General features: G+C 43.0%; 1 protein-coding gene across 1 annotated transcript; it reads right to left on the bottom strand.

Moving 5' to 3' along the window:
* Positions 1–1,265: 1,265 nt before the first annotated feature.
* LOC139838847 (uncharacterized mitochondrial protein AtMg00310-like) lies at positions 1,266–1,889 on the bottom strand. The gene has a single exon (XM_071828866.1). The coding sequence runs from the start codon at positions 1,887–1,889 to the stop codon at positions 1,266–1,268; it is 624 nt and encodes a 207-aa protein (XP_071684967.1).
* Positions 1,890–13,737: the final 11,848 nt, after the last annotated feature.

The following is a 13,737-nucleotide window of genomic DNA, read 5'->3' as shown; positions in this document are numbered from 1 at the left end:
AGGCAGCGATGTTAGCGATCCTCCGAAGGTAACGAAGCGTTTTCCTTTTATTTAATAGGAAGTTGCATCATACAAACACCATCAGGTGGAGCTAAAAACCAAACATGGCGTCCTAGTGGGAGAGAAAGAGAACTTCTCGCTAGTCCATGAGCATCTACATTTGCTCTTCTACTCTCATGAACGAAATCAACCTGTTGGAATTCAACAGCTCTTGCTTTTATTTCTTGAACAATATGGCCATAGCGTCCCATGCCTTCTTCTCTCAGGCATCTCACCACGTTGGCACAGTCGCTAGCCAGCCTGCATCTCTGTAGCAGGAGGTCTGCTGCCACCGCCATGCCCTCCCTGCATGCTAGGGCTTCTAGAATCTCTAGTTCTGTAATTCCCACCAGGACAACAGATGAGGCTCCCATGAAGGCTCCGTCTTCCCTCCGAACTACTGCCGCGATCGACCCCATCGAGGAGTTCTTCGATAGTGCAGCATCTACGTTTACCTTCACCATACCTTCAGGCGGCGGGATCCACTTCGGACAGTGGATCTTTTGTTTCGTCTCTTTGGCAGGTGGAGCAACCAATAGGTTCAGATCATTCAGAAACCTCTCGACGAATGCATTGGTCGACAAAGGACTCTGAAACATCCCCTCATACACTGCTTTCCGCTTTGCATGCCAAATTGCCCAAAGGGTTACCACAACTCTGGTCCTCTCCTCATGCGGTAATGCTTCAAAAACAGCCGCGAGCCAGCCTCTGGCATGTGGTTCTCGGATATGCCCAATTAGGTCAATAATATCTGGTGGAGCTAAAGCCCAAACACACCTTGCCATATTACAATTCACTAGAGAATGCCTCCACGAGTCTTCCTCGCCACATATCACACATGAGCTCTGTTGTGCCATGTGTCTATGATGCAACAAATCAGCAGTAGGGAGTGAGTCTCTTGCAAGCCTCCAAAGAAAAATCTTCAATTTAGATGGTATCTTTATATTCCGAAGAGCTGTCCAGCTTCTTTCCTCCCCCTGTATGTTTGACATACCTGCATTTTCGTCCAACCAAGCAATTCTACGGGTTCGAGTATCAACCAGCATATGATAAGCCGACCAAACCGAGAACACACCTCTCTTGTCATAATGCCAAGCCCAGAAGTCCTGTCGTCGAGTACTCAAGGGGATATTTGAGATCAACTCCACGTCCATTGGGAGAAAAAACTTCTGTAGTGTTGCAAGGTTCCATGTACCAGCTTGCTCGTCGATTAATTCCTAGACAAACTACGGCGGTTCCTCCTCTGTATGAACACATGTCACCGGCCTCAGGAAACCATTCCGTGGAATCCAGTTGGTGTTCCAAATCATTGTATCCTCACCATTACCGATTCTCCTTATCAGTCCTTGCTTGAGGACATCTTTCCCATCCTGGATAGCTCGCCAGATGTGAGATGGGGAGTCTCCAAGCTGTGCATCTAGGAAGTCATTGTTAGGGAAATAGACAGCCTTGAGTATCCGAGCACTCAGCGTCGTCGGTTGCTGCAAAATTCTCCACGCCTGTCGCGCTAGTAATGCCAAGTTGAAGAGTTCAAAGTCGCGGAAACCCAAACCCCCCATATACTTGGGCATTGTCATATCATTCCATGCAACCCAGCATGTCTTCCTCTTTCCCTCCTTACTGCCCCACCAGAAGTTGCGGATCAGACTATTTAGATGCTCACACAATCCTTTTGGAAGCCGAAAACAGGACATCGAGAACGTCAGGATCGCTTGCGCGACCGCTTTGATTAGCACTTCTTTCCCTGCTACGGAGAGCAGCAGCTCTAGCCATCCTTGGACTTTCTTCCAAACTCGATCTTTCAGATATTTAAACGCTCCATTGACCGAGACCCCAACGTCAGAAGGCATGCCTAGATACTTCTCACTTAGAGAGACATTATGAACATTGAGAGTGTCCATGATTTCATCCCTGATAGACTCCCTTCGCAAAATGAATCGAGGACTTGTCCATATTTACTTGCTATCCCGAAGCATCACAATATAGCTTCAGTACCTCCTTCACCTCCAACGCACTCTCCCCATTAGCTATGAAAAACAGCAGGCTGTCATCCGCGAAGAGCAAGTGACTTACCATCGGTGCTGACGGTGCCACTTTGATTCCACTTAAGATCGATGACTGACTTCTTGATTTTAGAAGGCACGAAAGACCCTCTGCTGCCAACAGAAACAAATAGGGGGAGATTGGATCGCCTTGGCGGATACCCCGAGTTGGCTTAAAACTCTCGAGAGGTTCCCCATTCAAAAGAACTGAGAATGAGACCGTTGAAACTAGTCTCATAATCATCTCCACCCAAAGTCGATGAAAATCAAGCCTTAGCATAATGGCTTTTAGGTAATCCCACTCGACTCTATCATAAGCTTTCCGCATATCCAGCTTTAGAGCACAACACCTGAGGTCCTTAGCCCTCTTTCTCTTCATAAAATGCAAGCACTCGAGAGCTGTAATAATGTTATCCATGATCAATCTCCCAGGAACAAAAGCAGATTGTTCTTCTGATATGATTTTTGGCAGGATCACCTTCAGTCTGTTTGCCGCTACCTTTGATGCAATCTTGAATATGACGTTGCACAAACTTATGGGCCGGAACTGGCCCAATTCTTCTGGATTTGCCACCTTGGGGATTAGTACAATAAACGTGTTGTTGATTTCTGTTGGATCATCCTCCCCTCGTAAAACCCTCAGCACAGCTGAGGTCACCTCGCCCCCGCATAATTCCCAGTGTCGTTGGAAAAAATGCGCGGGAAAGCCGTCAGGCCCCGGAGCCTTTGTGTGGTACATCTGAAATAGAGCTTCTTTCACCTCACTATCTGTAAACGTTTTAAGCAAACCATCATTCATTATGGGGGTAACCTTGCATGGCACTGTCTCAAGGACCATCTCCATATTAGACGTCCCCTCTGATCTGTACAGTTTTTTATAAAATTCAGTAGTTTCAGCACTGATTTCCTGTACATTCTCAGTAATGGTACCCTCTCTTTCTAATCTTCCCAATCTTATTTTTCTTCTTCCTCTGACTTGCTCGAAGATGATTTTTTTGTATTTTTGTCTTCCACCGTCAGCCACTGAATCCTGGATCGCTGCTGCCACATGATCTCCTCCCGATGTTTCAGTTCAACTATACGGTCTGTTACCTTGATCTCCGCATGGGATGGCCCCATACGTAACGGATCCGCATGCATCCTCTCTAATTCCTCTTTAAGTCTGTGCAACTCAAGACTAACTTGGCCAAACGTGTTTCTCCCCCATCCTGACAGTTGGCCGGCCATATTCTTTAGTTTTTGATTCAACTCCATCAGCATATGAGAGCCTCCATTGTCCTGCCAGGCATTCTTGATCATTGGAGCAAACTCATTGATACGTCCATTTTGCATCACTATTTTATATCATAATTTACTGTTATTCATTGATATATTTCATATTTAGAGATGATACTTATGTTATTTCATCTATTTTGCATGTTTCATGATTATTGGAGAATCATTCACCAGAGTCAGGATTCTGCTGGAAAAAGCACCGTCAGAATGCAATATTTCTGGAGATCAATAATTGACGGAAATTACACCGAAGATCTTATTCTCCCAGAAGAATGAGCCAGCCAAAAGGAGGAGCCGAGGAGGGCCGCCATGCCCCCCCATAGGCCGGCGCGGGCCCTGCCCTGGCCGCGCCGCCTTGTGGGGAGGGGGCCCACAGCCCCCTTCGGTCGCCTCTCCTTCGCGTACTTCTTCGCCCCGAAAACCTAAGCTCCAGAGGATAATCGCGAAGAGACACAGCCGCCTCTGCGGGGCGAAAAACACCAGAGAGAAAAGAGCTCTCCGGCGGGCAGGAATCCGCCGGGGAAATTCCCTCCCGGAGGGGGAAATCGACGCCATCGTCATCGTCATCGAGCTGGACTTCATTGGGATCATCATCACCATCATCACCACCATCAATACCGCCATCTCCACCGCTGCACCTCGTCACCGCTGTAACATCTAGGGTTGAATCTTGATTGTTTGATAGGGGAAACTCTCCCGGTATTGATTACTCCTTGTTATTGATGCTATTGAGTGAAACCATTGAACCAAGGTTTATGTTCAAATTGTTATTCATCATCATATCACCTCTGATCATGTTCCATATGATGTCTCATGAGTAGTTCGTTTAGTTCTTGAGGACATGGGTGAAGTCTAAATGTTAGTAGTGAACTATGTTGATTAATATTCAATGGTTTGATATTTAAGTTGTGGTGTTATTCTTCTAGTGGTGTCATGTGAACGTCGACTACATGATACTTCACCTTTATGGGCCTAGGGGAATACATCTTGTATTCGTTTGCTAATTGTGGGGTTGCCGGAGTGACAGCAACCTGAACCCCCGTTGGTATATCGATGCAGGAGGGATAGCAGGATCTCAGAGTTTAAGGCTGTGGTTAGATTTATCTTAATTACTTTCTTGTATTTGCGGATGTTTGCAAGGGGTATAATCACAAGTATGTATTAGTCCTAGGAAGGGCGATGCATTAGCATAGGTTCACCCACACAACACTTATCAAAACAATGAAGATTAATCAGCTATATGAAGCGAAAGCACTAGACTAAATTCCCGTGTGTCCTCAAGAACGTTTGGTCATTATAAGTAAACAAACCGGCTTGTCCTTTGTGCTAAAAAGGATTGGGCCACTCGCTGCAACTATTACTCTCGCATTTTATTTACTTGTACTTTATTTATCTGCTATATCAAAACCCCCTGAATACTTGTCTGTGAGCATTTACAGTGAATCCTCCATCGAAACTGCTTGTCAACACCTTCTGCTCCTCGTTGGGTTCGACACTCTTATTTATCGAAAGTACTACGATACACCCCCTATACTTGTGGGTCATCAAGACTATTTTCAGGCGCCGTTGCCGGGGAGTGAAGCGCTACTGGTAAGTGGAATTGGTAAGGGAAACCTTTACTGTACGTGCTGATTTTATTTCTGCCTGCTGCTATAATTCATTATGGAGAGATCTTCTCTTGAATTTCTATTTGGAAAATCTACTACTACTGCAAAGGTAGTGGATGAGGCGCCAGGTGAGAAAGAGGTTCCATACAAAATACCTATGAAAATTATTGAACGTGTTGTGGATAACCGCTATGAGGGGGATGGAACAGTCCATCCTGGAGATCATTTACTGTTTTTACATGAATTATGCGGGTTATTCAAATGTGCAGGTATTGCTATGGATGAAGTTAGAAAGAAAATATTCTCCATATCGCTGTCTGGTAAAGCGGCGCATTGGTATAAATTGCTGAAGAATGGTGATTCTCTTGACTGGAAGGATATTGTGCCTCTATTTTATTCTAAATTCTATCCTCCAAGTGAAATTCACAAAGACCGAAACTGCATATATAATTTCTGGCCTCATGATGGAGAGAGTATTGCCCAAGCATGGGGGAGATTGAAGTCTTTAATGCTCAAATGCCCCATTCATGAGCTTCCTGGTAATATTATCATTGATAATTTCTATGCAAGACTTTCTTTTCAAGATAAAACCTTGCTGGATACTACTTGTTCTGGATCATTCACACGCAACAAAGAAGAGTTTAAATGGGACCTTCTTGATCGGATCCAAGAGAATACCGAAGGATGGGAGAACGACAAAGATAGAGAGTTAGGTACAAATTATGATTATGAATGCATTGAAACTTTTATGGATACTGATAAATTTCATAATATGAGTGCTGCTTATGGTCTTGATTCTCAAGTTGTTGCAAATTTTTATAAAGCTTTTGCCTCTCATTTTGAATTGCCTAGGAAGAATTTTGATAAGTATCACGAACCTTACAAAGATAAAACTGATTCATCTATAAATAAATGTGTTGAAATTAAAACTGTTGATCATATTCTTCCTGAAGCTTATATTGAAAAAACTCCTTTTCCTGTTAAAATGAAGGAGTATTCTGTTATAACTAGTGCGATTAATAAAAGTGCAAAGAAACCTATAGAACCTGAAGAACAAATAAAGGTTGAACCTGCTATTGCAATAGTTAAGGATCTTGTGACTGAAAATGTAGAAGATGGTCATATTATTTTCTGTGAAGATGCTTCTAATATTGTTTCACATCCTAATAAGTCTAGGAAAGACAGTGTTCCTATGCTTTCTGTTAGAATTGGTGATCATTGTTATTATGGTTTATGCGACATTGGTGCAAGTATTAGTGCCATACCTTATGAGCTCTATACGGAAATCATGCATGAAATTGGTTCTTGTGAACTTGAAGATATTGATGTGGTTATTTGGCTAGCTAATAGAGAAACTATCTCTCCTATTGGTATCGTTCGAGATGTGGAAGTTCTATGTGGTAAGATTAAATATCCTGCTGACTTTTTGGTACTTGGTTCTGCTGCTAGTAAGACTTGTCCTATTATTTTTGGTAGACCTTTTCTAAATACTTGTGGAGCTGTTATAGATTGCAAGAAGGAAAAAATTGTGACTAAATTTGCTGGTGAATCTTATGAGTTTAATTTCTCTAAATTTGCCAAAACTCCTTATAAAGCTGATTTGCCTAATAATGATTTTAGAGTTGAACAGTGTGCGTCTATTGCTCTTGCTCCTAATAATCCTTTGCAGCAATATTTGGAGGATAGTGAGAGTGAAGTCTTTAGGGAAGAAAGGAATGAGCTTGATGGAATTTTCCTTCGTCAACCTATTCTTAAACATGACTTGCCGGTTGAAGATTTAGGTACAACACCACCACCAAAGGAAGATCCTATTTTTGATTTAAAACCGTTGCCTGATAATCTTAAGTATGCTCATATTGATGATAAGAAAATATATCCTGTTATTATTAGTTCTAAGCTTTTAGATTTTGAGGAAGAAAGGTTATTGGAAATATTGAAGAAACACCGAGGAGCTATTGGCTACACTCTTGATGACTTGAAGGGGATTTCCCCCTCTATTTGCCAACATGCTATCAACATGGAAGATGATGCAAAGCCTGTTGTTGAACATCAGTGTCGTCTAATTCCTAAGATGAAGGATGTGGTAAGGAATGAGGTATTAAAACTTCTTGAAGCTGGAATTATATATCCTATTGCTGATAGTAGATGGGTCAGTCCTGTGCATTGTGTTCCTAAGAAAGGAGGAATGACTGTTGTGCCTAATGATAATGATGAGCTCTGGCGCCGTTGCCGGGGAGATCAAGACACGCTGCAAGGGGAGTCTCCACTTCCAATCTCTTTACTTTGTTTTTGTCTTGCTTTATTTTATTTACTACTTTGTTTGCTGCACTAAAACAAAACACAAAAAAAAATTAGTTGCTAGCTTTACTTTATTTACTGTCTTGCTCTCTATATCAAAAACACAAAAAAATTAGTTACTTGCATTTACTTTATTTACCTTTTGTTTATTTCATCATGTTTCCTCCTAAGTACACTCTAAAAGACATACCGGTAGGCCGAGGGTCTATAATTGGAAGAGATAATATAGAAGATTTTTTCACTCACGTTAGTATAGCTGAAGATTTTGAAGATAGACACTTGGTAGAACTTGCTCCTACTTATGAAATTGCTGCTGCCTCTTTAGTACACATGTTGGAAACTAAATTTGTTAATCTCAATCCTATAATTCAGCATATGTTCCTTACACTCTCTGATATGGAGGAAGGAGAAAAGAAAGATTTTGTCTTAGAAACCCTTCTTAAAGAATTTGGTGGTGTAGCAAGAGAGGCTAGAAAAGTCTTTATTAAATATAAGATGCTTGGCTCTTACACCAACTTTGCTAGTACCCTTGAAAAGATGGACATTGATAGAATAAAGTACACTAATAATGTTAATGATGGAGGGGAGATTAAAGTACCGATACCTAGCAAGCTCCTAGGAATGCATGAAGCTCTAGAAAATAACTATGGTTGGCTTGTTCCTGAAAATTTGTTTGATGAGAATAGCAAGCCTAAGAGTAATGAAAAAGGAGCCTCTGAAACTTACATAGATAAGATAACATGTATAGTTGAGAAAACTCCAAACTCCTCTGTCGATGCTTCATCTCTTGATAATACTTGATTCACACTTTCTGCGCCTAGCTGAAAGGCGTTAGAGAAAAGCGCTTATGGGAGACAATCCATTATTTTACTTCTGCACTTTGTTTTATATTTGAGTCTTGGAAGTTGTTACTACTGTAGCATCCTCTCCTTATCTTTATTTTATTGCATTGTTGTGCCAAGTAAAGTCTTTGATAGTAAAGTCAATACTAGATTTGGATTACTGCGCAGAAACAGATTTCTTGCTGTCACGAATTTGGGCAGGGTTCTCTGTAGGTAACTCAGAAAAATCTACCAATTTATGTGCGTGATCCCCAGATATGTACGCAACTTTCATTCAATTTGAGCATTTTCATCTGAGCAAGTTAAGTGCCCCTGGAAAATTCGTCTTTACGGACTGTTCTGTTTTGACAGATTCTGCCTTTTATTTCGCATTGCCTGTTTCGCTATGTTTGATGGATTTCTTTGTTCCATTTAACTTTCAGTAGCATTGTGCAATGTCCAGAAGTGTTAAGAATGATTATGTCACCTCTGAATGTATGAATTTTCAATTATGCACTAACCCTCTAATGAGTTTGTTTTGAGTTTGGTGTGGAGGAAGTTTTCAAGGGTCAAGAGAGGAGGATGATATACTATGATCAAGAAGAGTGAAAAGTCTAAGCTTGGGGATGCCCCCGTGGTTCATCCCTGCATATTTTAAGAAGACTCAAGCATCTAAGCTTGGGGATGCCCAAGACATCCCCTTCTTCATCGACAACTTATCAGGTTCTTCTAGTGAAACTATATTTTTATTCCGTCACATCTTATGTACTTTGCTTGGAGCGTCTGTTTGCTTTTGTTTTTGTTTTTGTTTGAATAAAATCGGATCCTAGCATTATTTATGTGGGAGAGAGACACGCTCCGCTGTTGCATATGAACACATGTGTTCTTAGCTTTATTCTTAATGTTCATTGCGAAGGTTGAACTACCTCGTTCATTGATATATGGTTGGAAACGGAAAATGCCGCATGTGGTAAATGGTATAATGTCTTGAATAATTTGATACTTGGCAATTGTTGTGCTCATATAGATCATGTTTAAGCTCTTGCATCATGTACCTTGCACCTATTAATGAAGAACTACATAGAGCTTGTTAAAATTTGGTTTGCATGATTGGTCTCTCTAAGTCTAGATATTTTTTGGTTGAGGTGTTTGAACAACAAGGAGACGATGTAAAGTCTTATAATGCTTACAGTATGTTTATATGCGAGTCTTGCTGCACCGTTTTATACTTGAGTTTGCTTCAAACAACCTTGCTAGCCTAGCCTTGTATTGAGAGGGATTCTTCTCGTGCATCCAAATCCTTGAGCCAAATCCATGCCATTTGTGTCCACCATACCTACCTACCACATGGTATTTCTCCGCCATTCCAAAGTACATTACTTGAGTGCTACCTTTAAAATTCTATTCTTTGCCTTTACAATACATAGCTCATGGGAAAATAGCCATAAAAACTATTGTGGTGAAGAATATGTACTTATGTGTCTTATTTCTTAATAAGTTGCTTGTTGAGCGATAACCATGTTTCTGGGGACGCCATCAACTTTTACCTTTGTTGAATATCATGTGAGTTGCTATGCATGTTCGTCTTGTCTGAAGTAAGGGCGATTTTCATGATCAAATGGTTTGAGTATGCATATTGTTAGAGAAGAACATTGGGCCGCTAACTAAAGCCATGAATCATGGTGGAAGTTTCAGTTTGGACATAAAACCTCAATCTCTTATGAGAATATTACCCGTTGTTGAATGTTTAAGCATTAAAAGAGAAGTCCATTATCTGTTGTCTATGTTGTCCCGGTATGGGTGTCTAAGTTGAGAATGATCAAAAGCGAGAAATCCAATGCGAACCTTCTCCTTAGACCCTTGTACAGGCGGCATAGAGGTACCACTTTGTGACACTTGGTTGAAACATATGTTATGCAATGATAATCCGTGTTAATCCAAGCTAATTAGGACAAGGTGCGAGCACTATTAGTATACTATGCATGAGGCTTGCAACTTATAGGATGTCTTATACATAACACATATGATTTATTACTACCGTTGACAAAATTGTTTCTTGTTTTCAAAATGAAAAGCTCTAGCACAAAAATAGTAATCCATGCTTTCCTCTGCGAAGGGCCATTCTTCTACTTTATTGTTGAGTCAGTTTACCTATTCTTTCTATCTTAGAAGCAAACACTTGTGTAAACTGTGTGCATTGATTCTTACCTGTTTACCTATTGCACTTGTTATATTACTTTGTGTTGACAATTATCCATGAGATATACATGTTGAAGTTGGAAGCAACCGCTGAAACTTATATCTTCCTTTGTGTTGTTTCAAAACTTTCTACTAAGAATTTATTGCTTATGAGTTAACTGTTATGCAAGTCTTATTGATGCTTGTCTTGAAAGTATTATTCATGAAAAGTCTTTGCTATATGATTCAGTTGTTTACTCATTGTCTGCATCATTGCTTCGAATCGCTGCATTCATCTCATGTGCTTTACAATAGTATTGATCAAGATTATGATAGCATGTCACTTCAGAAATTATCCTTGTTATCGTTTACCTACTCGAGGGCGAGTAGGAACTAAGCTTGGGGATGCTTGATACGTCTCAAACGTATCTATAATTTCTTATGTTCCATGCTACTTTTATGATGATACTCACATGTTTTATACACATTATATGTCATTATTATGCATTTTCCGGCACTAACCTATTGACGAGATGCAGAAGAGCCAGTTGCTGTTTTCTGCTGTTTTTGGTTTCAGAAATCCTAGTAAGGAAATATTCTCGGAATTGGACGAAATCAGCGCCCAGGGGCTTATTTTTCCACGAAGCTTCCAGAAGACCGAGGGAGATACGAAGTGGGGCCACGAGGTGACGCCACACTAGGGCGGCGCTGCCCAAGCCCTGGCCGCGCCGGCCTGTTGTGTGGGCCCCTCGTGACGCCCCCTGACCTGCCCTTCCGCCTACATATAGTCTTCATCGCGAAACCCCCAGTACCGAGAGCCACGATAAAGAAAACCTTCCAGAGACGCAACCGCCGCCAATCCCATCTCGGGGGATTCAGGAGATCGCCTCCGGCACCCTGCCGCAGAGGGGAATCATCTCCCGGAGGACTCTTCATCGCCATGATCGCCTCCGGATCGATGTGTGAGTAGTTCACCCCTGGACTATGGGTCCATAGCAGTAGCTAGATGGTCGTCTTCTCCTCGTTGTGCTATCATGTTAGATCTTGTGAGCTGCCTATCATGATCAAGATCATCTATTTGTAATGCTACATGTTGTGTTTGTTGGGATCCGATGAATATTGAATACTATGTCAAGTTGATTATCAATCTATCATATATGTTGTTTATGTTCTTGCATGCTCTCCGTTGCTAGTAGAGGCTCTGGCCAAGTTGATACTTGTGACTCCAAGAGGGAGTATTTATGCTCGATAGTGGGTTCATGCCTCCATTGAATCTGGGACAGTGACAGAAAGTTCTAAGGTTGTGGATGTGCTGTTGCCACTAGGGATAAAACATCGATGCTTTGTCTAAGGATATTTGTGTTGATTACATTACGCACCATAATTAATGCAATTGTCTGTTGCTTGCAACTTAATACCGGAAGGGGTTCGGATGATAACCTGAAAGTGGACTTTTTAGGCATAGATGCATGCTGGATGGCGGTCTATGTACTTTGTCGTAATGCCCTGATTAAATCTCATAGTACTCATCATGATATTTGTATGTGCATTGTTATGCCTTCTTTATTTGTCAATTGCCCAACTGTAATTTGTTCACCCAACATCTGTTTATCTTATGGGAGAGACACCACTAGTGAACTGTGGACCCCGGTCCTATTCTTTACATCTGAAATACAATGTACTGCAATTGTTCTTTACTGTTCTTTGCAAACAATCATCATCTTCCACACAATACGTTTAATCCTTTGTTTTCATCAAGCCGGTGAGATTGACAACCTCACTGTTACGTTGGGGCAAAGTACTTTTGTTGGGGGGATGACCCCCTGTATGCCAAGGGCATGCCAAACCGGATGGTTTGAGCCATCAAGATACCGGTTTGATGTTCATTCCGGAGAACGAAGTTAAGCGATTGGCTAAGTAAATCTATACCGGTATCCCCAAAGGTAGGTATACCGGTATGGGCTAAGAAGACACCGGACCGCCGGAAAGGAGTGCACTGTAGCACGTCGGCAGGACTGGTCAAAGATTCTCTCAAAGAGCTAGAGGACAAGGATGACCTAAGCAAAGTAACTTTAAACGAAGCCCTGGCGCCAAAGAAGAAGGTGACGCCAGAGAGCAACCGGAGGACATAGGAGTCCCCGATTAAAGAAGATACCGGCGTCACCTACGATTAAAGTAGCTTTGTAAAGTAACTTTGTAAAGTAGTTTGTCTGTTCAAAGATGCCATTAGGGTTTCTTCCCCTGTAAGCCACCCTCTCCCCTATATAAGGAGAGGGGGCAGCCCTCTTCACGGGCACGCATGTATGTACGACGATCCCTGTGTAGAAAAACTTGTAACCTTGTTGTTCATGGAATAGAGAAGATCTAGAACGGAGTTCATCCTTGTGTCTCTCTTCTTCTACCTCTGGCCTTGGCCAAGTTCTTGAGGAAAGCACCCGGAAGTTCATCCTACCTGATCCAAAACCCTCCCCCGAATCCTCTAAAGTCCAACTCGGCCCCAACTTAAGCCATCCCATGGCATCTGTCTGTTCACCACGACGACAGTTGGCGCCCACCGTGTGGCAGAGAGAGGCGCTTGCTGGAGTTCATATTCGGGCGGGCCTCCTCGATGTTGCAGGCGAGCGTACGGTGTCCGCGCTCGTGCAGCGCATCTACGCCATGGATTTCATCAACGACAACGCGGGCTGCTTCGCCAACGGCGGTAAGTTCCCCAAGAACGGCCGCATCATCGAGTTCGGCAGCCACCGCATCTACTTCGGCACCGTACCTGTGCGCCAGTGCCTCTCGCCGGTGCTGGTAGCACCGGATCCGCCAAGGTGGCTATGTGCTGGCCGCGCCGCCGGCAGCGTGGAGGTCATGATGGCTGGCGTGGCTGGCACCGGCAAGGACGTTGTGGAAGAAGGTGCTGGCCGTGCGGCATCGACCCGTGCGGCCAAGCCACCACTGGAGCGCGACGTAGGCGCCGCGGGAGCATCTTCAGCACCACCGGAAATGCCACTCCAAGCGGCGATGAACGTGCTGGCGACGCCTATCTCGCAGAACATCGACCCGGCTGCGGCCCAAGCGCAGCTGGAGGCGACACGCAAGATGCTGCTTACCGGCGGCGCAAACATCCTCCAGGCGCAGCGCGAGCTGAACCTAACCCTACGTGAGTACAACGCTGCCCATGGCTTTGCTTAAGTTAGCGCTCATGCCGCTAGGATGCCAGAAAACCGGCTTAAGGCTCGCAATCTAGATCAGGATTTGCGTAAGGAAATTCATGCCGGCAAAAGTACCTCTGCATCTGTGAGTATCGTAGAGAAACCTAAGTACAGTAGTCCGGATAAAACTATAAAAGCTGCTAAGGCCGCTATGGAGATGTGTGACTCGCTATCCGGCGAGGCTCTGGCAAAGCAACAGGATAGAGTTAGAGAGCTGCTTGATACCATACAGGCACAAAATGATGAGCTTGCTAGGATGAACAAAGCAGCGCTAGAG

Source organism: Lolium perenne, chromosome 4 (assembly GCF_019359855.2).
Source record: "Lolium perenne isolate Kyuss_39 chromosome 4, Kyuss_2.0, whole genome shotgun sequence".
NCBI lineage: Eukaryota > Viridiplantae > Streptophyta > Magnoliopsida > Poales > Poaceae > Lolium > Lolium perenne.
The sequence above is the reverse complement of the archived record's forward strand: the minus strand, read 5'-3'. Positions and strand labels throughout refer to the sequence as shown.